This window comes from Trachypithecus francoisi, unplaced genomic scaffold (genome assembly GCF_009764315.1).
Source record: "Trachypithecus francoisi isolate TF-2019V2 unplaced genomic scaffold, Tfra_2.0 Lachesis_group0, whole genome shotgun sequence".
In the NCBI taxonomy this organism is placed as follows: domain Eukaryota; kingdom Metazoa; phylum Chordata; class Mammalia; order Primates; family Cercopithecidae; genus Trachypithecus; species Trachypithecus francoisi.
This window is the reverse complement of record NW_022681453.1, coordinates 67056008-67079214: the sequence shown is the minus strand read 5'-3', so window position 1 is coordinate 67079214 and position 23207 is coordinate 67056008. Positions and strand designations below refer to the sequence as shown.

The 23207-nt window shown below is 40.7% G+C and overlaps 1 protein-coding gene across 3 annotated transcripts in view; it reads left to right on the top strand.

The window, feature by feature from the left end:
- SLC15A2 (solute carrier family 15 member 2) overlaps positions 1 to 23207 on the top strand; it is a 58586-nt gene that overhangs the window by 16348 nt on the left and 19031 nt on the right. For all 3 annotated transcript variants that reach the window (XM_033211057.1, XM_033211058.1, XM_033211059.1), the window contains 10 exons: positions 2140 to 2232; positions 3597 to 3696; positions 5792 to 5882; positions 6176 to 6253; positions 19282 to 19364; positions 19910 to 19996; positions 20175 to 20264; positions 20357 to 20401; positions 21512 to 21544; positions 22109 to 22197. In XM_033211057.1, the coding sequence (XP_033066948.1) occupies positions 2140 to 2232; positions 3597 to 3696; positions 5792 to 5882; positions 6176 to 6253; positions 19282 to 19364; positions 19910 to 19996; positions 20175 to 20264; positions 20357 to 20401; positions 21512 to 21544; positions 22109 to 22197 (789 nt within the window). The remainder of the gene's footprint in view (positions 1 to 2139; positions 2233 to 3596; positions 3697 to 5791; positions 5883 to 6175; positions 6254 to 19281; positions 19365 to 19909; positions 19997 to 20174; positions 20265 to 20356; positions 20402 to 21511; positions 21545 to 22108; positions 22198 to 23207) is intronic.

Here is a 23207-nt window from a genome sequence, read left to right as displayed (position 1 = left end):
GGATTGATTTGTAAAATTGAAGGATTAGTGAAGTCAACCTAAAGCATTTCTGTGTCCTGTGGTTGGGATTACATGACCCTAATATCTCATTTCAAATGCAGGATTTTCAGGTCTCTTGACTTCTTGCTCCTCCTATTAGTTTCCTGCCATTAGTTTCCTCTCTGATATCCTTCATATCTAAACTATTTCCTATGAGGGTTTGTTTTTTGTTTTGTTTTGTTTTGTTCTTATCTATAAAGTTGCCTATTTTCCTCCTAAACCACTTACACTTCTGTCATTCATTTAGTCCAAGCTTGTCCAACCTGCAGCCTGCAAGCCACATGGAGCCCAAAACAGCTTTGAATGTGGCCCAATACAAATTTGTAAACTTTCTTAAAACATTATGAGATTTTTTTTTTTTTTAGCTCACCAACTATTGTTAGTGTTGGTGTATTTTATGTGTGGCCCAAGACAATACATCTTTCAGTGTGGCCCAGGGAAGCCAAAAGATTGGACGCCCCTGATTTAGTCTATCAATTTGATACTGATCTTACTACCCAGACTATATCACTCTGGCTCAAACTCCTTTTTTTCCCCTCTATGATGATCTAACATAGATCACCTGTTTGGGGTTCATGATAGCTAGCATTTTTTTTTTTTCTGTTCCTTTTTATTCCCTTTCTTGCTATTTATTCTTCTTATTACAACAAGGAGAACCTTTCTCTAGAAGATGTTACAAGATCTTTTGGGAAAGCTTGTTCCCTCCCCTGATGTTAATTAGTCCTACATTAGTCACCTAACTTCTTTTTTTTTTGGAGATGGAGTCTTGCTCTCTCACCAGCCTGGAGTGCAGTGGCGCCATCTCTTGACTCACTGCAACCTCTGACTTCCTAGTTCAAGCGATTCTCCTGCCTCAGCCTCCCGCATAGCTGGGATTATAGGCGCATGTCCCTATGTCCAGCTAATTTTTGTATTTTTGGTAGAGACAGGGTTTCACCATGTTGGTCGGGATGGTCTCCGTCTCCTGACCTCGTGATCCACCTGCCTTGGCCCTACAAAGTGCTGGGATTACAGGCGTGAGTCACCGTGCCCAGCCTAGTTACCTAACTTCCTGCCCCCTACCCACCAGACCCTTTAAGGTCCCTGCCCTGGAAAGCCGACCCAAGGATTAGGCACTTAGAATGAGAAATCCACATCCTGAGAGTTCTGACATCTCCGGCCTCTCTTTGCTATCTTTATTCCATTCTATTCTCTGTATTCCACATTAGCATATAACACCTTAAGAATTGCAGGTGTAAACTGTATAATTTCCAAGGTTCATTATAATGCTAACATTCTACTTGTATGTAGGAATGCTGGTGTGGTAGTACACATAAGGCATATATGTTGTAGTGTGCCATATTCCAATGTGTGAATCTCTCTATATGTTCTTAGCGGAGTTCCTTATTCTTCTACTTTCTATTTGGTGTTCAAGTTCTTTGAGAAAACAATACAACAGAATGTTCCTTCCAACTGCATGGTTTTTATCACTGGACAGTCTATTCTAAGTCCCTGACTCTTTTCTTACCCTTGTTAACTTGTCCCTGAAGAAACTGTGGTGAGGATTACAATTAATCCAAGAATCCAAGTTACCCAGGCTGAACCTGAGAGCTTTTTACCTCCCAGTGCTTCTTTAGTTTTGAGGAAGTTGTTTGGGTTAGCCATTCCTGTCTACCTGAAGTTCTTCCTTGACCCCTCTTGCTTCCTACAGCAAAAGACATTCCTTGAGAAAAACGCCTAAGGTCCAAATATCCTCTTCTATTGGTTCTCCCATTTTAAAACATTGTTACTTTTGCTACAAATCCACCTTGTTCTTGTCATGTCTGTACAAAGTAGGGTTTCTCTGTGTATGTGTGAAGTGAGCGGGTAGAGGGAAAGGGGAAGGTGGGCATAGGAAGGGAACTTGAACACTACAAAGTGAAGAATTCCACTCCTTTTTCCTAGTCAGTTTACTTCATTCACCATTATTGTCTCTATTTGGATTTCTCAGATAATTCTTTCCTCCTCCACTCCTTCCTCCTCCTCCTCCATTTATTCCCACACTGAGAACAGTACCTAAGTCTATGTTATTCAAGTCTCTCAGTTCTGGTTTTAGACCCACTGATTTAGCTCTCTCAACAGGACAATCATCTATCTCTCCTTGGTGTATGTGCTTGGCCATGTGATCAAGTCCTTGGGTGCCTTACCAATACTGGGAGGACAAGTGGTACACACGTGAGTAAAATCATGGAATCAACTAAACTACTTTTCTCAAATATTCGTTACAAATGATTTTCTATTTTCTTACCAGAGATGTCCCTTTATTTTCAAACTACAGTTTTACTACAAAAGAGGTTAAGAAAAACAGTCTTATGACCGGTTGAACTCTTTCCTGCTTTATCTGAGCTCATCTGTTTTTGGGACTTGTAGAATGCCTAGTTAGTATCCTCTTCATTTGCTTGAAAATAAACAAAACCTTCACACCCTACATATTCCCTCACCTTTTTATTCATCCATGCAACTATACTTTACCAGGGTTAAAAAAAAAGTCTATAATGTTTCCTTATAATTAATTGTAGAAGTCATACTCAAAGCTTCGAATATTTACATTTATGTGTAGTTCCATATATTTCAGTTGCTATTGATGTTTACGGGATCAGAGGCATTTGATAAATTCTGATGTCTGTTTGTTCAGTCAGTAGAGAGGATTACAGCTGTTCACGAAGCAGTTTATATGTATTCATGTTATAATGCACCTGTGTGCCTGTGTACATGTATTTATCCTATGAGTTAGAAATTTTGTTTGTTTGTTTGTTTGTTTTTAGACAGAGTCTTGCTCTGTTGCCCAGGCTGGAGTACAGTGGGGTGATTTCAGCTCACTGAAGTCTCTGCCTCCTGGGTTCAAGTGATTCTCCCACCTCAGCCTCCCGAGTAGCTGGGATTATAGGTGCCTGCCACCACGCCTGGCTGATTTTTGTATTTTTAGTAGAGACAGGGTTTTACCATGTTGACCAGGCTGATCTTGAACTCCTGACCTCAGGTAATCCACCCGCCTCGGCTTCTCAAAGTGCTGGCGTAGCCTCTGCACCTGGCCTTGATATTTAATAAATACGACTTTCTCATTGGTCTCCCGTCAAATTTGACACTGTTGCTATTAGTTATGATGAATTTGAACATTTTATATATTTTTTTAAATTTTGGTGAGGATATATGAGATCAGGGCCCTTAAAAGGTCTTTCTATTGAAGTACTCCTTTGACTAAAACAAGATTGGGAACCAGTGTGTTAACTTTGGAGTTCCTTCAGTATCTGTTTCTATCGGATGCTCATAAGGGGTAAATGGAACTACCAGGGATGAAATCTTCCCACGTAATGCATACTTTCTTGCAGAAGCCAAAGGATCATAAATATGGTAAGTGCCCATGAATACCTCCTAGGAATAAAGGCAAATAGAAAGTACCCACGGGGTAGAAATGTGAAGGGTAGAAATGTGTACAAGGAAGCCCTTGTACACATTTTTTCCCCTCTGCAGCTATGTAGTCCATCTCTACAGGTGCATTTAGTATCAACATGGTTGGCATTCTCACCTCTCCATTTCAGAGTCCTATCATTGGTCGGCCTGAGTCTAATAGCTTTGGGGACAGGAGGCATCAAACCCTGTGTGGCAGCTTTTGGTGGAGACCAGTTTGAAGAAAAACATGTAAGAATCCTGTTATTTTGTATTTTCAAGAATATAGAGCCAGCATTAACAGTGGTACCTGGCAGGTAGCCATTTGCCAAGATTGAAGTAATCTACTGATCAGATCTTACCTGAGCAGTTGTATTCAATGCTGGATACTGGTCATTAATAGTGAGGAAAACTGAAACAGTTTCAAAGGAAAGAGACCAGGGTGGTAGATGAACTAAAAGGCATTTCTTATGAGGAAAGGTTGAAGTAAACGGGGATAGTTAGTTTGGATAAGAATTAAGGAGAATACTATAGCTGCTTATAGCTGCTGGAAGGATGTCAGTGATTAAACCTGAGACCAATGAGTGAAAGCCTCCAAGAAGCCAGTGTTTTGCTTGATGGGTGGAAAAACTTCAAACAATTGTTAAGTTTACTCTAACTTGAGGTGTTTAGGAAGAGATGTGGTAAGCACTTTGGAAATGGGAGGTGATGAGTAGTATAGAGATGATTTAAGCATCTCATTTTGAGATTCTATGAAAGGGGAAAATGACCAATTGCAAGGAAACATAATGAACGTCTATAGATGAATTTCCCTGGCTGATCATTCCCTTTCTTCCTAAATACTTTCCATTACCAGTGGTGAAAAATAAATGGGCCTCTATGAGAAAGCAGTGACAAATAGACAAGGAAGTAGTCTATTTCTAGATCTGTCAACATTTCTGGCTTCCTCACTTTTGTTTCCAGTTTTCAGTTTTGTCTGTCTTCATGTATCCATTCCCTCTTCTCTAACTGTTTATCTTTTTTCCAGTTTCTCTTTTTCCCCCTCACCACTTCTCTCTCTCTCTCTCTTTCCCCACCCCCCCCACTCTCTCTCTCTTTCCTTTTCCCTCTTCCACCCTGATATAATGCCTATTATCTCTTTCTGCCTCTGCTATGCTGTCCTGTCTTCTAGTGTTTTTCTTACCTTTCAGACCATTTGGGTTATTTTATACTCTTTATCTGTCCAAGAGTCTATAGATCATAATTGCTTGCTGACTTTGGAGAAAGAACCAACTTTTGGCAAGTGGGACCCTATGTATGATGAACTATACAAATCAGATGAGTGGAATAAGGTTTAAATTGAAACCAGGAGAGGAAACAAAACACACTATAAATAGACAATGGGGAAGGACTTGTTGTTCTAATGTGGCAGGGAGAGATCTGGGTGTCAGAATGAAGCATGTCAGTGTATAATGAATGAAACATCAGCAACTTTATTTGAAAGTTGTTTCATTTGATAACTGCTCCACAAAGATATTTCACTTAGTAGGACGAATCCGCCTCCAGGTTTCTACTAGCCACTTCTAAGCCTGCTGATTTCTTTTTAGACTCTCTGGCAGATCTCCCTTAAGCACTAGGTGAACTATCCTGCTTCATTAACAGTGGACTCCACTGTCCTATGTTCTGGTACTATTCCTACCACACACTCCTACCACAAAAATCTATTATTTAACTAAATCAGGCATTCACTTAGTTAATACAGTCAATAAACATTTATCGAGTCCCTAATATATGTCAGATGCTAAGCAAGGCACTGGGGATTACAGAAATTAGTAAGATAAAATCTCTGCTCTAAAGAAACTCACAACATACTGACAAAACAGACATTTACAGGAGGCAGAGGCAGGAGAATGGCTTGAGCCTGGGAGGCGGAGTTTGCAGTGAGCTGAGATTGCGCCACTGCACTCCAGCCTGGGGGACAGAGTGAGACTCCATTTCAGGAAAACAAAAACAAAAACAAAACACACACACACACACACACAAATGCAGACATTTAATGCAAAGACATTAATATTCAAATAGCTATATACAGGACACAGTAGTGGCACTGAAGACAAGAAGATTATTTTTAACCTATGCAAAGGGAGGAAAAGAATGTTAAAGCTGCTCTGGAGTTTGAAAGGTGAGTAAATGATTGGGGTCAGCCAGCCATGTTTTTAAATATCTATTAATAATATGAAATTCAGGTATTATGGAGGCAATATCTGAATCCTTCTCTTTGTATGTACCTTCAGCTCTGAATCTGAACATGGAATGGGGCTGGAGCTAGGGAACACATTGCACTAATGTTTTATCCTGTTTGTTTCAGGCAGAGGAACGGACTAGATACTTCTCAGTCTTCTACCTGTCCATCAATGCAGGGAGCTTGATTTCTACATTTATCACACCCATGCTGAGAGGTTAGGAATTTTTCTGATGGGAAAAGGCTTTGCTCTCGTCAGCCAAAAAGCTGTTCAAGGCTTTCTCCTGTCCATCGTCTCCTTTTATAAGAGCTTGATAACCTGTGAAAATTTATTTTAGTCTTGATTTGTCTGGCCCAAAAGAAGAATTATGGATTGGGTGATGGGAGGAAAGAGGATGGTTATGTCTATTCTACAAGCTCAGGTTTATTTGACAACCTGAACTTGTAGAATAAAACATCAAATATTCAAGACTCAGAATTACTTTCCTCCTCACATCCCATTTTCTTTAGGAGATGTGCAGTGTTTTGGAGAAGACTGCTATGCATTGGCTTTTGGAGTTCCAGGATTGCTCATGGTAATTGCACTTGGTAAGTGCAGTGAAGCAAAGGAAACTAATAATCATTGATACCTGACACATGTAAAGCATCATGTAGGCACTTTACACAAGCTGTTTCATTCAATCCTCACACTAGGGCCTATTGGGTAACAGTTATTGTAAGGGTTTCCCCTCAACTTTGGAGGTAGATTCTGAATGAAGTCAGAAACTTCAAGAAAAGTGTCCAAGTTTGCATAGATGCTTTCTGGGGAGCCTTAAAAAAGATCAAACTCTGGGCAAGTCAGGGACTTGGGCATTTCTTAGTATCTCAGGTCATTCTAATGTATAGTCAAGGTGGAGATCCACTGCTCTACACTACAATATATAGGGAAGCAAGGACGATAACCCTCTTTCAAACTAGTTTACTTCATATCATACTTATTTATCTGGTAATTGGAAAAGATTTTAAATTCTCTAAGCCTTTTAAAACAGCTTCTAGGTTTAGCCATTTCTGCCCTGCTCTGTAGTGCCCCCCTGTAGTGCCCCCAAAGAGTCTGCCCTTGAGTAAAGAGAATAAGAGGAGGTGAATAAGTAGGTGAAAATTAATGCAACTTAAATCAAGTGGCATTCTTTTTATCCCTGAGAACCCAGTCCTGGAAGAGAAGAGGGATGTGGTGTTACTTATTTTACACAGCCCAAGGGAAAACTTGGGCATGATTATTTCTAATCATTGACCTGGAAACCTGTTCTCACTCTGAGCCTCAGCGTGACACCCCCCTGGAAGATATCCAGTGCAAACCCATAAAGAGCTCAACAGAGGGAAAACAGCCCAGAGACTCAATGTTCAGTGTGTTTTCTAACAGGGAGTGGATGGGAGGGTGGTGATAGTAGTACTCAGAATTCCCAATGCCAAGGAAATTTATTATAGGTGAGCTGTGATAATATATTCCCTACTTCCTTCTTCATTCAAAGCCACATATTTCCCCGAATATTTGCATGATAATAATATTTACGTAACAGAGTAATTATGAATATAAAAAAGAAATGATATAAATGAAATGTTTTATAAATTATGAAATGTTAAGTGCTAGCTGTCATTGTTAGTCAGCAGCTTCAGTTTTCTGGGTACTAATCAATGACTCAATTCTCTGATCTTTTACTATAATTAATTTCTTTTTTTTTTTTTTCTTTTTTGAGACAGAGTCTCACTCTGTCACCCAGGCTGGAGTGCAGTGGCATGATCTTGGCTCACTGCAAGCTCTGCCTCCTGGGTTCATGCCATTCTCCTGCCTCAGCCTTCCAAATAGCTGGGACTACAGGCACCCGGGACCATGCCTGGCTAATTTTTTGTGTTTTTAGTAGAGACGGAGTTTTACCGTGTTAGCCAGGATGGTCTCGATCTCCTGACCTTGTGATCCACCTGCCTCGGCCTCCCAAAGTGCTAGGATTATAGGCATGAGCCACCGCGCCCAGCCAATTAATTCATTTTTTCATTCACTCATTTATTTAACCAACATTTAATGAACCTGTTGTGTGCCATATTATGTGCTAGGTATTGGGATCACATTGGTGAATTGGATACCTGGAGAGTTCATGTTCCCAAAGAACTATGTAGTTCAGTAGGGAGAGGAAGGCAAACAAGTAAAAGGAATTTACAATATAGTATGATCAGTATTTCCCAGAACAACATAGTATGATCTAGGAAAGTACAGAGAGAGCTATGGGAACCACATAGAAGGAATGTTTAATTAAGACCTTGAGGGACCGGGCACAGTGGCTCACACCTGTGGGAGGCCGAGGCAGGAGTATTGCATGAGCTCAGGAGTTTGAGACCATCCTGGACAACATAGCATGACTCCACCTATACAAACATTCAAAAATTAGTGGAATATGGCCGGGCGCGGTGGCTCAAGCCTGTAATCCCAGCACTTTGGGAGACCAAGGCGGGTGGATCACGAGGTCAGGAGACCGAGACCATCCTGGCTAACACGGTGAAACCCCATCTCTACTAAAAAATACAAAAAAACTAGCCAGGCGAGGTGGCAGGCACCTGTAGTCCCAGCTACTCGGGAGGCTGAGGCAGGAGAATGGCGTAAACCCGGGAGGCGGAGCTTGCAGTGAGCTGAGATCTGGCCACTGCACTCCAGCCTGGGCGGCAGAGCAAGACTCTGTCTCAAAAAAAAAAAAAAAAAAAAATTAGTGGAATATGATGGAACACACCTATGATCCCAACTATTTGGGAGCTGAGATGGGAGGATCGCTTGAGCCTGGAAGGTCAAGGCTGCAGTGAGCCATGATTGTGCTACTGCACTTCAGCCTGGGCAACAGAACAAGCCCCATCTCATAAATAAATAAATGAATAAAATAATAAATAAATAAATAATACTTTGGGGGTTGTAAAAAGTCTGCCTAAAGAAATGACATTTAAGGTGAGACCTAAGGGCCGAACAGCAGTTAATCAATAAAGAAATTATAAGTGATACAGAAAGAGGACACAGTAGCTGTAAGACAAGAGGCTGAGAAGTAGCATGACATGTTTAACAGCTTTAAAGGCATTCGGATTACCTAAAGCATGAATGAGAACGATAAAGAGGAGAAAGTGCCAGAAACCAGATAATGAAGGGCCTTTTAAACCAGTAAGGAATTAGAACTTCATTGTGAGGGAGAGTGGGGAACTCTCAAAACATTTTAACAGATGAATAATTGCTAGATTTTAATTTCTCAATGATGTTTCTATAATGTAGAGAAAGGATTGTGTTCAGGTGAGGCAAGGATAATATTTATTTTGATCACTGAATTTTTTGATATTTGCTTAAATTTAGTGCTTGAGATGAGTGCCTCACTCAGTTCACCCTAATCTGGCCCTGGTTGAATTAACAAACCTTAGAATGGTTACATATGTTAAGTGAGGGAGAAGATAAGTCAAGGTTTAATGTAGTGTTCTGAACCTTGAGCAGCTGGGTAGGCAGTGGGGTCATTAACTGAGATACTGAGGAAAAGCCAGTTTGGGACAATGTTGATAAATTTAGTTTTGAACATGTTGCATTTTATATGTAGTTGGAATATTTAATTGGAGTTACCAAACAGTTATTTGGAAATACAGGATTAGAGCTTAGAAGAAATGTTTGCACTATAGATATAGATCTGTAGTCATTAGTATATGGGTAGCAATAAGCCATGAAATGAAGATAGATAACTAAAAGCTAATAAGATAAGAGTAAGGTTAAAAAAAAAAGTGGGGTAGGAGGATAGGTTCAAACTTCAAGGAGTGCCAGGATTTAAAAGACAGGCAAAGAGGAAAAGCCCACAAATAAGACTAAGAAGGAATGGCCAAAGTGGTAATAGTGCTATCTTGGATACCAAGAGGATTTCAAGAAGGGATTCATTCAGTGTGATAAATGTTACTGAGTGGGAGATTAAGATAGGGGTGACAGATGTCTATTAAATATAGCAACAAGGAGGTCACTGGTATCATTGTATCAGTTATGGTAGAATGGTGGAGGCTGAAGACTGATTGGAGGAGACTGAGAAGTAAATGCTACAGGATTCCTTCGGTGCTGCTTTGTCAGCCAGAAATCTCTGTGGCCACTGCCGCCTCTGTTTGGGCCTTGCTCTGGCCCACTGGGCTTGCTCCACCCGCTCAGCCTGGTAGGCTGCACTTGGCTCCCACCTGCTCAGATCCTGTGCCTACCTCCATGCTGTGCCCAGCTCCATGCTCAGCCCATGACTGGACTAGGCATGCAGCGAGCAGCTTCTGTGTTGGGTGTGGCATCTAGACAAAGGGAACACGGTGGCACCCAAAAACTCAGAGATGCTAGCAATCGCAGAGCCCTAAGGGATGTTACATCTCCTGCTCAGGAATTCCTGAGGTCTGAGCCCCCAGAAATGTTACAGCTGTTCACTCCTGTAGTTCAACGAGCAGAAGCATGTTACAACTCTCTTTCTTCTGTAGTCTAGCAAGCGGGAGCATGTTATGGCTCTTTTATTCTCGCTGCCCACAGCTTGGTGAGCTGACCAAGGGTGTCACAGCCCTTTCATTCCCACCACCCACAATTCAGTAAGTTCCGGGTCCTTGTCCCATGACCAAGAGAAATGAGATGTGTGGACACCAGAGAGTGAGTAAAGCAGAGAAGAGAAGAATTTTATTGAGTGGCAGAAGGAAAGCTCTGAGCTCCTAGAAGGGACCCGAAGCTGTCTGTGAGGCTTAGTGTGGGTTTTTTACGGGCTTTGAATGGGGGAGTGCATGCTGAGTGGTCCATGGGTGGGTTTGGAAAAAGCACCACTTGATTGGTTAAAAGCCATCATCCAAAAGGAACCAATGGAGAGAGACGGTAAGACGGAGATAGAAGTTCTCACTCAGGTCATGGACTCTATCAGGAACCGGCAACTCGGTTTTCAGGCTTCAAACTGTCTTTGGCTTGAAGGTCAGGTTTCACTGGGACCCGTCCATGTCTGCCTGGGAATTTATCTGCCTCTTGTCACTATCAGTAAGAAAGTGAAAGAGTATTTTTTTTTATTATTATTATACTTTAAGTTCTAGGGTACATGTGCATAACGTGCAGGTTTGTTACATATGTATACTTATGCCATGTTGGTGTGCTGCACCCATCAACTCATCAGCACCCATCAATTCATCATTTATATCATGTATAACTCCCCAATGCAATCCCTCCCTCCTCCCCACTCCCCACGATAGGCCCCAGTGTGTGATGTTCCCCTTCCCGGAAAGAGTATTTATGGCTGGAAGGTGACATGGATTCAAGAAAGGATATTTAGCATGTTTGAATGTTATTAGGAATAATCCAGTGGAGAAAGAAGTTGAAGATACAAGATAAAGACAGTATAATCAGTATGAAAACACATATGAGCAAATTAGCTTTGGATAGGAGGAGAAATATCACCTTCACCTACCTGGAGGGAGGACAGGATGAGTGTGAATACAAGAATTAATAGATTTGGTGGCAGGAAATTGAAGGAGTTTCCATTCGAAGGTCCAGCCTCTTTCTAGGATCATTCTTAGTTTCAGGAGCAGTTTATTCTCTACCCAAAATTTTCCTCTTTTTTAGGTACCTCTTTTTTTTTTTTTTTTTTTTTTTTTTGAGACAGAGTCTCGCTGTGTCACCAGACTGGAGTGCAGTGGCACAATCTCAGCTCACTGCAATCTCCGCCTCCCAGGTTCAAGTGATTCTCCTGCCTCAGCCTCCTAAGTAGCTGGGACTACAGGTGCGCACCACCAAGCCCAGCTAATTTTTGTATTTTTAGCCAATACAGGGTTTCACCATGTTGGCCAGGTTGGTCAGCTCAATCTCTTGACCTTGTCATCCGTCCGCCTCAGCCTCCCAAAGTGCTGGGATTACAGGTGTGAGCCACTGCACCCAGCCTTCTAGGTACTTTTTTACCTGCCCACTTGACTCTCAGGATTAGCATTCCTCCACTGAACTATTTTTTCTATCAACCATGAGAAGGGTGTTATAGATAAAGGATGCTATTTGGAGAAGCTTTGGGGAAATTGAGAGGATGAATGAGAAAAAGTGGTAGAGTGAATCTGACTGAGAGGAATGGAGATATTAAAAAGTGATGGGAGAGAAAAGTAAAGTGATTTGTGCATTCTGATGTGTAAGGATACTTGAAAATGCTACTGGTCCCTGAAAAAATCATCTTTAGCAGAGGATCTACTAGAGGGGCATCATGCTGAAGCTAGGAAATCTGTTAAGGAGGAAAGTGCACCTGGGAGGGAATCAAGATGGAGTTTTTCTATTGAGTTTAATTTAATGAAATTGAAAAAAAAAAACCCACTGTTTTATAACTACAAAGGTAATACCAGCTCATTGTTAATTTGGAAAATTAAAGAAATGAAATCCCCTTAAATTAGCTGTGGAGATGTGGTTAAAGGACAGAGATATGGGCTGAAAGAAACAGAATGAGCTCAAGAACAGAAATTGTATAGAATAGAAGTGTTTGTCAAAATGATGAATAGTGGTTACAGCATAGGGTACCTCAAAAAGATTGATGAAATATAAAGTGGGAAACAGCAGGTTGAGGTGAGCTCCTTTGAGGACAGGGACCTTGTTTTTTTCACCTGTGTTACCAGTAGTGTCTAAGAATTAGTGAGTGAGATGCATTATAAGGATTAAATACATAGATTTTTGAGTCAGTCAAGCCTCAGGTCAAAAGTCCAGTTCTGGTATCTTCTAGCAGTGTAACCTTGTACAGGGTGCTTAATTTTCTTAATATTCCTTCATGTATAAAATAGAGACAGTGGTACACATTTTGTCAAGCTAAATCAGTTAATGTATGTAAAATGCTTAACAAGTTACATGTGATAAACCTTCAAATAGATGGTAGGGCTAACAATAACTATCAGGATAACAGTGAATTTGGGAAGGTCTTTCATGCCAGGAGTTTGGGTGAGTTAAGTATTAATAGATCCTGGAAAGAAACATTTGGCATCAGATTAAAGAAGGAAGAGACTAGGGAATGAGAAACTAGTTGGTGGCCATTTTAATAATCCAAAGTACAAGTTGTGAAGTCCTGAACAAGGGTGGTAGCAGTAGTAAAGTGAAAGAGGGGGCAAATAGGCAATACATTAAAGAAAGAGGACCAATAAAACTTGGTAACATTTCAGATATGGAGATGGAGAAAGAATAGTAAGAAGTCACAGATGACTTCCACTTCTGTGATTCCATGAAAGTCTCAATAGATATCTCTCTTAACAATATACCATTTTATCTTCTCTTAGCTTCTGTAATTTTGATAACTCCAAAAGTCAGGAAATGTAAGTCAGTTCCTCTTTTTTTTTTTTTTTTTTTTATTATACTTTAAGTTCTAGGGTACATGTGCATGACGTTTAGATCATGTATAACTCCCCAATGCAATCCCTCCCTCCTCCCCCCTCCCCATGATAGGCCCCAGTGTGTGATGTTCCCCTTCCCGAGTCCAAGTGATCTCATTGTTCAGTTCCACCTATGAGTGAGAACATGCGGTGTTTGGTTTCTCTTCTTGTGATAGTTTGCTAAGAATGATGGTTTCCAGCTGCATCCATGTCCCTACAAAGGATGCAAACTCATCCTTTTTTATGGCTGCATAGTATTCCATGGTGTATATGTGCCACATTTTCTTAATCCAGTCTGTCACAGATGGACATTTGGGTTGATTCCAAGTCTTTGCTATTGTGAATAGTGCCGCAATAAACATACGTGTGCATGTGTCTTTGTAGTAGAGTAATTTATAATCCTTTGGGTATATACCCAGTAGTGGGATGGCTGGGTCATATGGTACATCTAGTTCTAGATCCTTGAGGAATCGCCATACTGTTTTCCATAATGGTTGAACTAGTTTACAATCCACCAACAGTGTAAAAGTGTTCCTATTTCTCCACATCCTCTCCAACACCTGTTGTTTCCTGACTTCTTAATGATTGCCATTCTAACTGGTGTGAGATGGTATCTCATTGTAGTTTTGATTTGCATTTCTCTGATGGCGAGTGATGATGAGCATTTTTTCATGTGTCTGTTGGCTGTATGGATGTCTTCTTTTGAGAATGTCTGTTCATATCCTTTCCACTTTTTGATGGGGTTGTTTGTTTTTTTCTTGTATATTTGTTTGAGTTCTTTGTAGATTCTGGATATTAGCCCTTTGTCAGATGAGTAGGTTGCAAAAATTTTCTCCCATTCTGTAGGTTGCCTGTTCACTCTGATGGTAGTTTCTTTAGCTGTGCAAAAGCTCTTTAGTTTAATTAGATCCCATGTGTCAATTTTGCTTTTGCTGCCGTTGCTTTTGGTGTTTTAGACATGAAGTCCTTGCCCATGCCTATGTCCTGAATGGTACTACCTAGATTTTCTTCTAGGGTTTTTATGGTATTAGGTCTAACATTTAAGTCTCTAATCCATCTTGAATTAATTTTCGTATAAGGGGTAAGGAAAGGATCCAGTTTCAGCTTTCTACTTATGGCTAGCCAATTTTCCCAGCACCATTTATAAATAGGGAATCCTTTCCCCATTTCTTGTTTCTCTCAGGTTTGTCAAAGATCAGATGGCTGTAGATGTGTGGTATTATTTCTGAGGACTCTGTTCTGTTCCATTGGTCTATATCTCTGTTGTGGTACCAGTACCATGCTGTTTTGGTTACTGTAGCCTTGTAGTATAGTTTGAAGTCAGGTAGCGTGACGCCTCCAGCTTTGTCCTTTTGACTTAGGATTGTCTTGGCAATGCGGGCTCTTTTTTGGTTCCATATGAACTTTAAAGCCGTTTTTTCCAATTCTGTGAAGAAAGTCATTGGTAGCTTGATGGGGATGGCATTGAATCTATAAATCACCTTGGGCAGTATGGCCATTTTCACGATATTGATTCTTCCTATCCATGAGCATGGTATGTTCTTCCATTTGTTTGTGTCCTCTTTGATTTCACTGAGCAGTGGTTTGTAGTTCTCCTTGAAGAGGTCCTTTACATCCCTTGTAAGCTGGATTCCTAGGTATTTTATTCTCTTTGAAGCAACGGTGAATGGAAGTTCATTCCTGATTTGGCTCTCTGCTTGTCTGTTACTGGTGTATAAGAATGCTTGTGATTTTTGCACATTAATTTTGTATCCTGAGACTTTGCTGAAGTTGCTTATCAGCTTAAGGAGATTTTGGGCTGAGACGATGGGGTTTTCTAAATATACAATCATGTCATCTGCAAACAGTACAATTTGACTTCTTCTTTTCCTAACTGGATACCCTTGATTTCTTTCTCTTGCCTGATTGCCCTAGCCAGAACTTCCAACACTATGTTGAATAGGAGTGGTGAGAGAGGGCATCCCTGTCTTGTGCCAGTTTTCAAAGGGAATTTTTCCAGTTTTTGCCCATTCAGTATGATATTAGCTGTGGGTTTGTCATAAATAGCTCTTATTATTTTGAGGTACGTTCCATCAATACCAAATTTATTGAGCGTTTTTAGCATAAAGGGCTGTTGAATTTTGTCAAAAGCCTTTTCTGCATCTATTGAGATAATTATGTGGTTCTTGTCTTTGGTTCTGTTTATATGCTGGATTACGTTTATTGATTTGCGAATGTTGAACCAGCCTTGCATCCCAGGATGAAGCCCACTTGATCATGGTGGATAAGCTTTTTGATGTGCTGCTGAATCCGGTTTGCCAGTATTTTATTGAGGATTTTTGCATCGATGTTCATCAGGGATATTGGTCTAAAATTCTCTTTTTTGTTGTGTCTCTGCCAGGCTTTGGTATCAGGATGATGTTGGCCTCATAAAAAGAGTTAGGGAGGATTCCCTCTTTTTCTATTGATTGAAATAGTTTCAGAAGGAATGGTACCAGCTCCTCCTTGTACCTCTGGTAGAATTCAGCTGTGAATCCATCTGGTCCTGGACTTTTTTTGGTGGGTAGGCTATTATTGTTGCCTCAATTTCAGAGCCTGCTATTGGTCTATTCAGGGATTCAACTTCTTCCTGGTTTAGTCTTGGGAGAGTGTAAGTGTCCAGGAAATTATCCATTTCTTCTAGATTTTCTAGTTGATTTGCGTAGAGGCATTTATAGTATTCTCTGATGGTTGTTTGTATTTCTGTGGGGTCGGTGGTGATATCCCCTTTATCATTTTTTATTGCGTCTATTTGATTCTTCTCTCTTTTCTTCTTTATTAGTCTAGCTAGCGGTCTGTCAATTTTGTTATCTTTTCAAAAAACCAACTCTGGATTCATTGATTTTTTGGAGGTTTTTTGTGTCTCTATCTCCTTCAGTTCTGCTCTGATCTTAGTTATTTCTTGCCTTCTGCTAGCTTTTGAATGTGTTTGCTCTTGCCTCTCTAGTTCTTTTAATTGTGATGTTAGAGTGTCAATTTTAGATCTCTCCTGCTTTCTCGTGTGGGCATTTAGTGCTATAAATTTCCCTCTACACACTGCTTTAAATGTGTCCCAGAGATTCTGGTATGTTGTATCTTTGTTCTCATTGGTTTCAAAGAACATCTTTATTTCTGCTTTCATTTCGTTATGTACCCAGTAGTCATTCAGGAGCAGGTTGTTCAGTTTCCATGTAGTTGAGTGGTTTTGATTGAGTTTCTTAGTCCTGAGTTCTAGTTTGATTGCACTGTGGTCTGAGAGACAGTTTGTTATAATTTCAGTTCTTGTACATTTGCTGAGGAGTGCTTTACTTCCAATTATGTGGTCAATTTTGGAATAAGTGCGATGTGGTGCTGAGAAGAATGTATATTCTGTTGATTTGGGGTGGAGAGTTCTATAGATGTCTATTAGGTCCGCTTGGTGCAGAGATGAGTTCAATTCCTGGATATCCTTGTTAACTTTCTGTCTCGTTGATCTGTCTAATGTTGACAGTGGAGTGTTGAAGTCTCCCATTATTATTGTATGGGAGTCTAAGTCTCTTTGTAGGTCTCTAAGGACTTGCTTTATGAATCTGGGTGCTCCTGTATTGGGTGCATATATATTTAGGAGAGTTAGCTCTTCCTGTTGAATTGATCCCTTACCATTATGTAATGGCCTTCTTTGTCTCTTTTGATCTTTGATGGCTTAAAGTCTGTTTTATCAGAGACTAGGATTGCAACCCCTGCTTTTTTTTGTTCTCCATTTGCTTGGTAGATCTTCCTCCATCCCTTTATTTTGAGCCTATGTATGTCTCTGCATGTGAGATGGGTCTCCTGAATACAGCAGACTGATGGGTCTTGACTCTTTATCCAGTTTGCCAGTCTGTGTCTTTTAATTGGAGCATTTAGTCCATTGACATTTAAGGTTAATATTGTTATGTGTGAACTTGATCCTGTCATTGTGATATTCACTGGTTATTTTGCTCGTTAGTTGATGCAGTTTCTTCCTAGCCTCGATGGTCTTTACATTTTGGCATGTTTTTGCAATGGCTGGTACCGGTTGTTCCTTTCCATGTTTAGGGCTTCCTTCAGGGTCTCTTGTAGGGCAGGCCTGGTGGTGACAAAATCTCTAAGCATTTGCTTATCTGTAAAGGATTTTATTTCTCCTTCACTGATGAAACTTAGTTTGGCTGGATATGAAATTCTCGGTTGAAAATTCTTTTCTTTAAGAACGTTGAATATTGGCCCCCACTCTCTTCTGGCTTGTAGAGTTTCTGCCGAGAGGTCTGCTGTTATTCTGATGGGCTTCCCTTTGTGGGTAACCCGACCTTTCTCTCTGGCTGCCCTTAAGATTTTTTCCTTCATTTCAACTTTGGTGAATCTGGCAATTATGTGTCTTGGAGTTGCTCTTCTGGAGGAGTATCTTTGTGGCGTTCTCTGTATTTCCTGAATTTGAATGTTGGCCTGCCCCACTAGGTTGGGGAAGTTCTCCTGGATGATATCCTGAAGAGTGTTTTCCAACTTGGTTCCATTTTCCCCCTCACTTTCAGGCACCCCAATCAGACGTAGATTTGGTCTTTTTACATAATCCCATACTTCTTGCAGGCTTTGTTCATTTCTTTTTCTTCTTTTTTCTTTTGGTTTCTCTTCTCGCTTCATTTCATTCATTTGATCCTCAATCGCTGATACTCTTTCCTCCAGTTGATCGAGTCGGTTACCGAAGCTTGTGCATTTGTCACGTATTTCTCGTGTCATGGTTTTCATCTCTGTCATTTCGTTTATGATCTTCTCTGCATTAATTAGTCTAGCTGTCAATTCTTCCACTTTTTTTTCAAGATTTTTAGTTTCTTTGCGCTGGGTACGTAATTCCTCCTTTAGCTCTGAGAGGTTTGATGGACTGAAGCCTTCTTCTCTCATCTCGTCAAAGTCATTCTCTGACCAGCTTTGATCCGTTGCTGGCGATGGGCTGCGCTCCTTTGCAGGGGGAGATGCGCTCTTATTTTTTGAATTTCCAGCTTTTCTGCCCTGCTTCTTCCCCATCTTTGTGGTTTTATCTGTCTCTGGACTTTGATGATGGTGACGTACTGATGGGGTTTTGGTATAGGTGTCCTTCCTGTTTGATAGTTTTCCATCTGACAGTCAGAAGGACTGTCTGTTGGTCTGTTAGAGATTGCTTGAGGTCCACTCCAGACCTGTTTGCCTGGGTATCAGCAGCAGAGGTTGCCGAAGATAGAATATTGCTGAACAGCGAGTGTACCTGTCTGATTCTTTCTTTGGAAGTTTCCTCTCAGGGGTGACGCCACCCTGTGAGGTGTGGGGTATCAGACTGCCCCTAGTAGGGGATGTCTCCCAGCTAGGCTACTCAGGGGTCAGGGACCCACCTGAGCAGGCAGTCTGTCCGTTCTCGGATCTCAACCTCCGCGTTAGGAGATCCACGGCTCTCCCCAAAGCTGTCAGACAGAGTCGTTCGGGTCTGCAGCGGCCCCGCTCTTTCCCCTAATGGACTGCAGCTGTGCGCTGTCCGCAGCGGTAGAGTCTACAGAGACAGGCAGGCTTCCTTGAGCTGCTGTGAGCTCCACCCAGTTCGAGCTTCCCAGCGGCTTTGTTTACCTACTTAAGCCTCAGCAATGGCGGGCGCCCCTCCCCCAGCCTCGCTGCTGCCTTGCGGATAGATCGCCGCAGACGGCTGTGTTAGCAGTGAGGGAGGCTCCGTGGGCGTGGGACCCTCCCGGCCAGGTGTGGGATATATTCTCCTGGTGTGCCTGTTTCCTTAAAGCGCAGTATTGGGGTGGGAGTTACCCGATTTTCCAGGTGTTGTGTGTCTCAGTTCCCCTGGCTAGGAAAAGGGATTTCCTTCCCCCTTGCGCTTCCAGGTGAGGCGATGCCTCGCCCTGCTTCAGCTCACGCTGGTCAGGCTGCAGCAGCTGACCCGCACCGATTGTCCGGCACTCCCTAGAGAGATGACCCCAGTACCTCAGTTGAAAATGCAGAAATCACCGGTCTTCTGTGTCGCTCGCGCTGGGAGTTGGAGACTGGAGCTGTTCCTATTCGGCCATCTTGCTCCGCCCCCCCGTCAGTTCCCTCTTTATAAGATTTCCCAGCCACTCCCACAGTTCAGCAGCCTGCCCTTAGCACTGATATATTGAATGTGCTATTTAGGTTGGTGCAAAAGTTATTGCGGTTTTTGCCATTGAAAGTAATGGCAAAACTGCAATAACCTTTGCACCAACCTAATAAATGAGAAGCTAAGAAACTTGTTTGTGTATCAACTGCAGCTGTGTTTGCAATGGGAAGCAAAATATACAATAAACCACCCCCTGAAGGAAACATAGTGGCTCAAGTTTTCAAATGTATCTGGGTAAGTCCATAAATTGTTTTCTTGCCTTTTTCAATCAAAAGAAAGAGATGCTATGCTGAGAATCTTGGCCTTCAAACATGGGCATACATTTTTCTCAATGACCTCTGTTCTATTTCTATGTTTTTTAACAAGCTGAGATTAACCAGTCTTCTTCTTATGTCTCTACTTAACCATTAAGTTTAAAAAAGGTAATTATCTTTTTAAATTGGCAAAAGTCTTCTGAAATGTAATTATGTATAGACAGATAACTTTTTTCTTTTTTGTTATTTTTTGTTTTGAATGGCAAGTTCTTTCTTAAAGTGATAGATAAAATTATATCAGAAATATTCTGAAATTCAGTGCCTATAAAATTATATCAGAAATATTCTGAAATTCAGTGCCTATAAAATTATATCAGAAATATTCTGATATTCAGTGCCTGATTAGTTCAAAGAGTTGGAATAAGTCACTAAAAGTATGGTGTTTGAAGGAAGGTATGATAAGTTGGAAAAGGCAGAGGATGTTTTTCTGTTTGTCTCTCCCATGATGTCTATGCTCTGCCCTAGTTTGCTATTTCCAATCGTTTCAAGAACCGTTCTGGAGACATTCCAAAGCGACAGCACTGGCTAGACTGGGCAGCTGAGAAATATCCAGTAAGTTGGAAATGCAGAAACATCTTATGGCTTGATGCAGTCTTCCCTAATGTTCAAAATAATTCTATCCTACTGCATTCAACCTCCTCTCTACTGTTTTTTGGACACTTCTACTTTAAGCAAGAAAGCCATGTACAGAACTTCTAGCATTTCTGCCTATTCTTCCTCCTTTTTGCAGAAGCAACTCATTATGGATGTGAAGGCACTGACCAGGGTACTATTCCTTTATATCCCATTGCCCATGTTCTGGGCTCTTTTGGATCAGCAGGTAAGAATAGTTCTTTTGGACATTACCCCTCCTTACAGCCACTTCCCTCTCACAGGAAAGGGATTTCTCATAATAGGATCTGTTTGCCCTAGGGTTCACGATGGACTTTGCAAGCCATCAGGATGAATGGGAATTTGGTGAGTAGAAGAGATTTTCCAGAGAAGTCTATTATTTTCTTCAACATCCATATTGGGGAAAAATTAATTTCTTTGTGGTTTTGCCTGAAAACTAATAAGATTTTCAGAGAAGTGCTTTTAGCTTGAAGGTACTGTGTAGGCAAAGATAAAGAAAGCTAGTTTAGAAATAAAAACCGGAATCTTCTCTTTAGAAATCAAAACCAGAATCTTCTTTTTAGAAAACAGGAACATAAAGATGAGAAAGTTTCAATGTATAGAAGGAAGTATTGAGAGGCTAGCAAATGAAGTCATACATAGCTGGGATAGTGATTTTCTTCTGTCTAAGCCTATCACAGTGCACAGCAGGGACAGGTTTGAGTGGCGCTGCTACACGATTGGTCTATCTCTCCAACAAGGATCACAGCAGAGGACCTGTGGGAAATGGAATATTTTGTATATATGGATATGGAAAGAATGAGAAGGTTATACATATTATTTTCTCTTTTTCCAAACTCCATTCTTTAGCCCACTCAAATAAGGTACTACCACTGCTCCCAATTGATCTTTTCCCAGATTAGTATATTATTTTTCTATCCTCTCAGTTTTCAAAAGGACAGAGTAGAATGATACCAGGGTCTTATTAGTCAGTCTATTTGGAGCCTGCAAAATATAATTTTACCTTTTCCCTTCCTCTGGTTGGCTCTTATTTACTGTGGTGGTCTTCTTGTTGGCCCTCTGGAGAACAACTTTGGAAACACTATATGTCAGGGACAGTCTTCACCCTAACCATGATGTCTTGTCCTTCATATTATTACAACCTAGAACTACAGTTGCTGAGATCAATAAAAATGCACTGACTCTATTTCCTTTCAAGTTAAGGAAAGCATAATACATAGAAAAGAATTTCTCCCTTAGGCCCGTCTGCCTGGCAAACATAGCCAGAAGCTTTCCCAAGTCTGTTCCCATCCCCCAAATAATCTTAACAGCAAAATAGTGGCCCTGAACCAAAGACCTGATGAATTTTCTCTCATATGCTTCTCACTTGCTAACTAGCAAAATTATTGATCTAAGCCAACAATTTTTTTCTTGTCTTCAGATATCATCTAAATATAATTTGTTATAACGTTTCAGGGTTTTTTTGTGCTTCAGCCGGACCAGATGCAGGTATGGGACTCTTCTATAGCCATGGGGGCTTATTTGTTTCCTTATCTATTCCTACCTCCACCTGCAGTATTAGGATTAACAACCATAATTTGATGCTTTTCTCCTTGTACACTGATAAGGACCAAGCTTCGACATGAAAACATTCTCTTTAAGCCCCACACTTCTCCTTCAATCCCCTGTTAAGTACTTAATTTGCCACAGGTAAAGTATAAGCATTGGATTTTTTTCCATGTCAAGATAGTATAATGAAAATGTTATAAAAGACATTGTAAGGCTTGTTTTGTGAGCAATGAAGTCATGAGAGGAAAGAGCTCACAGTAAGGCTGGCAGAAAGACAGGCTCAGAGTGAAACTTGTCTCTTGGGATATTTGAAAGCTAAAATGCTATGCAAGAAAAATAGGGTCTTGGGTGTAAATGGGCTGAGGAACGTGGAATCATTCTGTACTTACAATGACAAAAGTGTGTGTTGATATGAGACAGAGTATACACAAGCAAATGAGTGCAGTGCTCACACTCATGATAGGAGAACATTTGTAGCTAATCCTTTTTGTCATGGTGTTACAGGTTCTAAATCCCCTCCTGGTTCTTATCTTCATCCCGTTGTTTGACTTTGTCATTTATCGTCTGGTCTCCAAGTGTGGAATTAACTTCTCGTAAGTGTTCACTATGCCTGTATGGATTACTCTAAATTGACTCAGTCTTTGCCCAGTTTGATAAATATTCAATGTCAGTATTTTTCTTAGTGATGATTGGTTTTGGTTTATCATCTATCTGCTTCTATTTTTCCATGTTAGACTAACTGCCTATTGACCCTGAAAAATGGGAATTAGATCTAATTAATGAGAGTCAAAGCCATTACTGTGGATTTAACTGTGTGATATTGAAGGGCAGGTCTAGGTTTCATGCCAAACCAAAAATATGTGAAATTTAGCTCCTAAATCAACTTTCTTCTTTGTTCTTGAATGTTGTCTCTTCAAAGAAACTCAAGGCCTTTGATGACTACTAATCCCTTTAAATCTCCTATTGTCCCTATGAAACAAATGGGGAACCTAGTAGGACTGGGAACTGAATTGTTCCCAATTACTGCCTGAAATGTTTTCTAAATAGAAGGATTAGTCTTTTTTAGAGTTTGACAAAAGAAAGTTTCAAGCCTTCTTTCATTCTTGATTTAATAGCAATTCATTTTGATGACCACTTTACCAAATGAAAATGGCCCTTTTTCACCTGTTCATTGAGCAGATGTCGGGAAGTTTAGGACCAAGTGTCATGAAAATATATATCAAGAAAAAAAACCATTTCCCTCAAAGAGTTTATTACTTAGTAAGGGGGCTAGAGTATATATATATATATATATACATAATGTAACTACTACACAGGTAAAATAAGTGTCCTAAGAAGGGCCTAAGATCAAGTGCCAAGCAGATGTAGAAAAGAAAATGTCCTTCCCCTGCCAAGGTCAACAGATTTCTGCAGAGGAAAGTGATGTAAATCATGTACAGCACCTGGCATATGGTATTTGTTCAATAAACCTTGTTGTATTGTCATTATTTTTGGTATTATGACATAGTGAATAGAAAAACCATCATAAGCAAAGATGGAGGTGAGTAAATGTGGTATATCACAGACAAGAGCAGTTCAATGTGACTCAAGAAAAAGAAGAAAG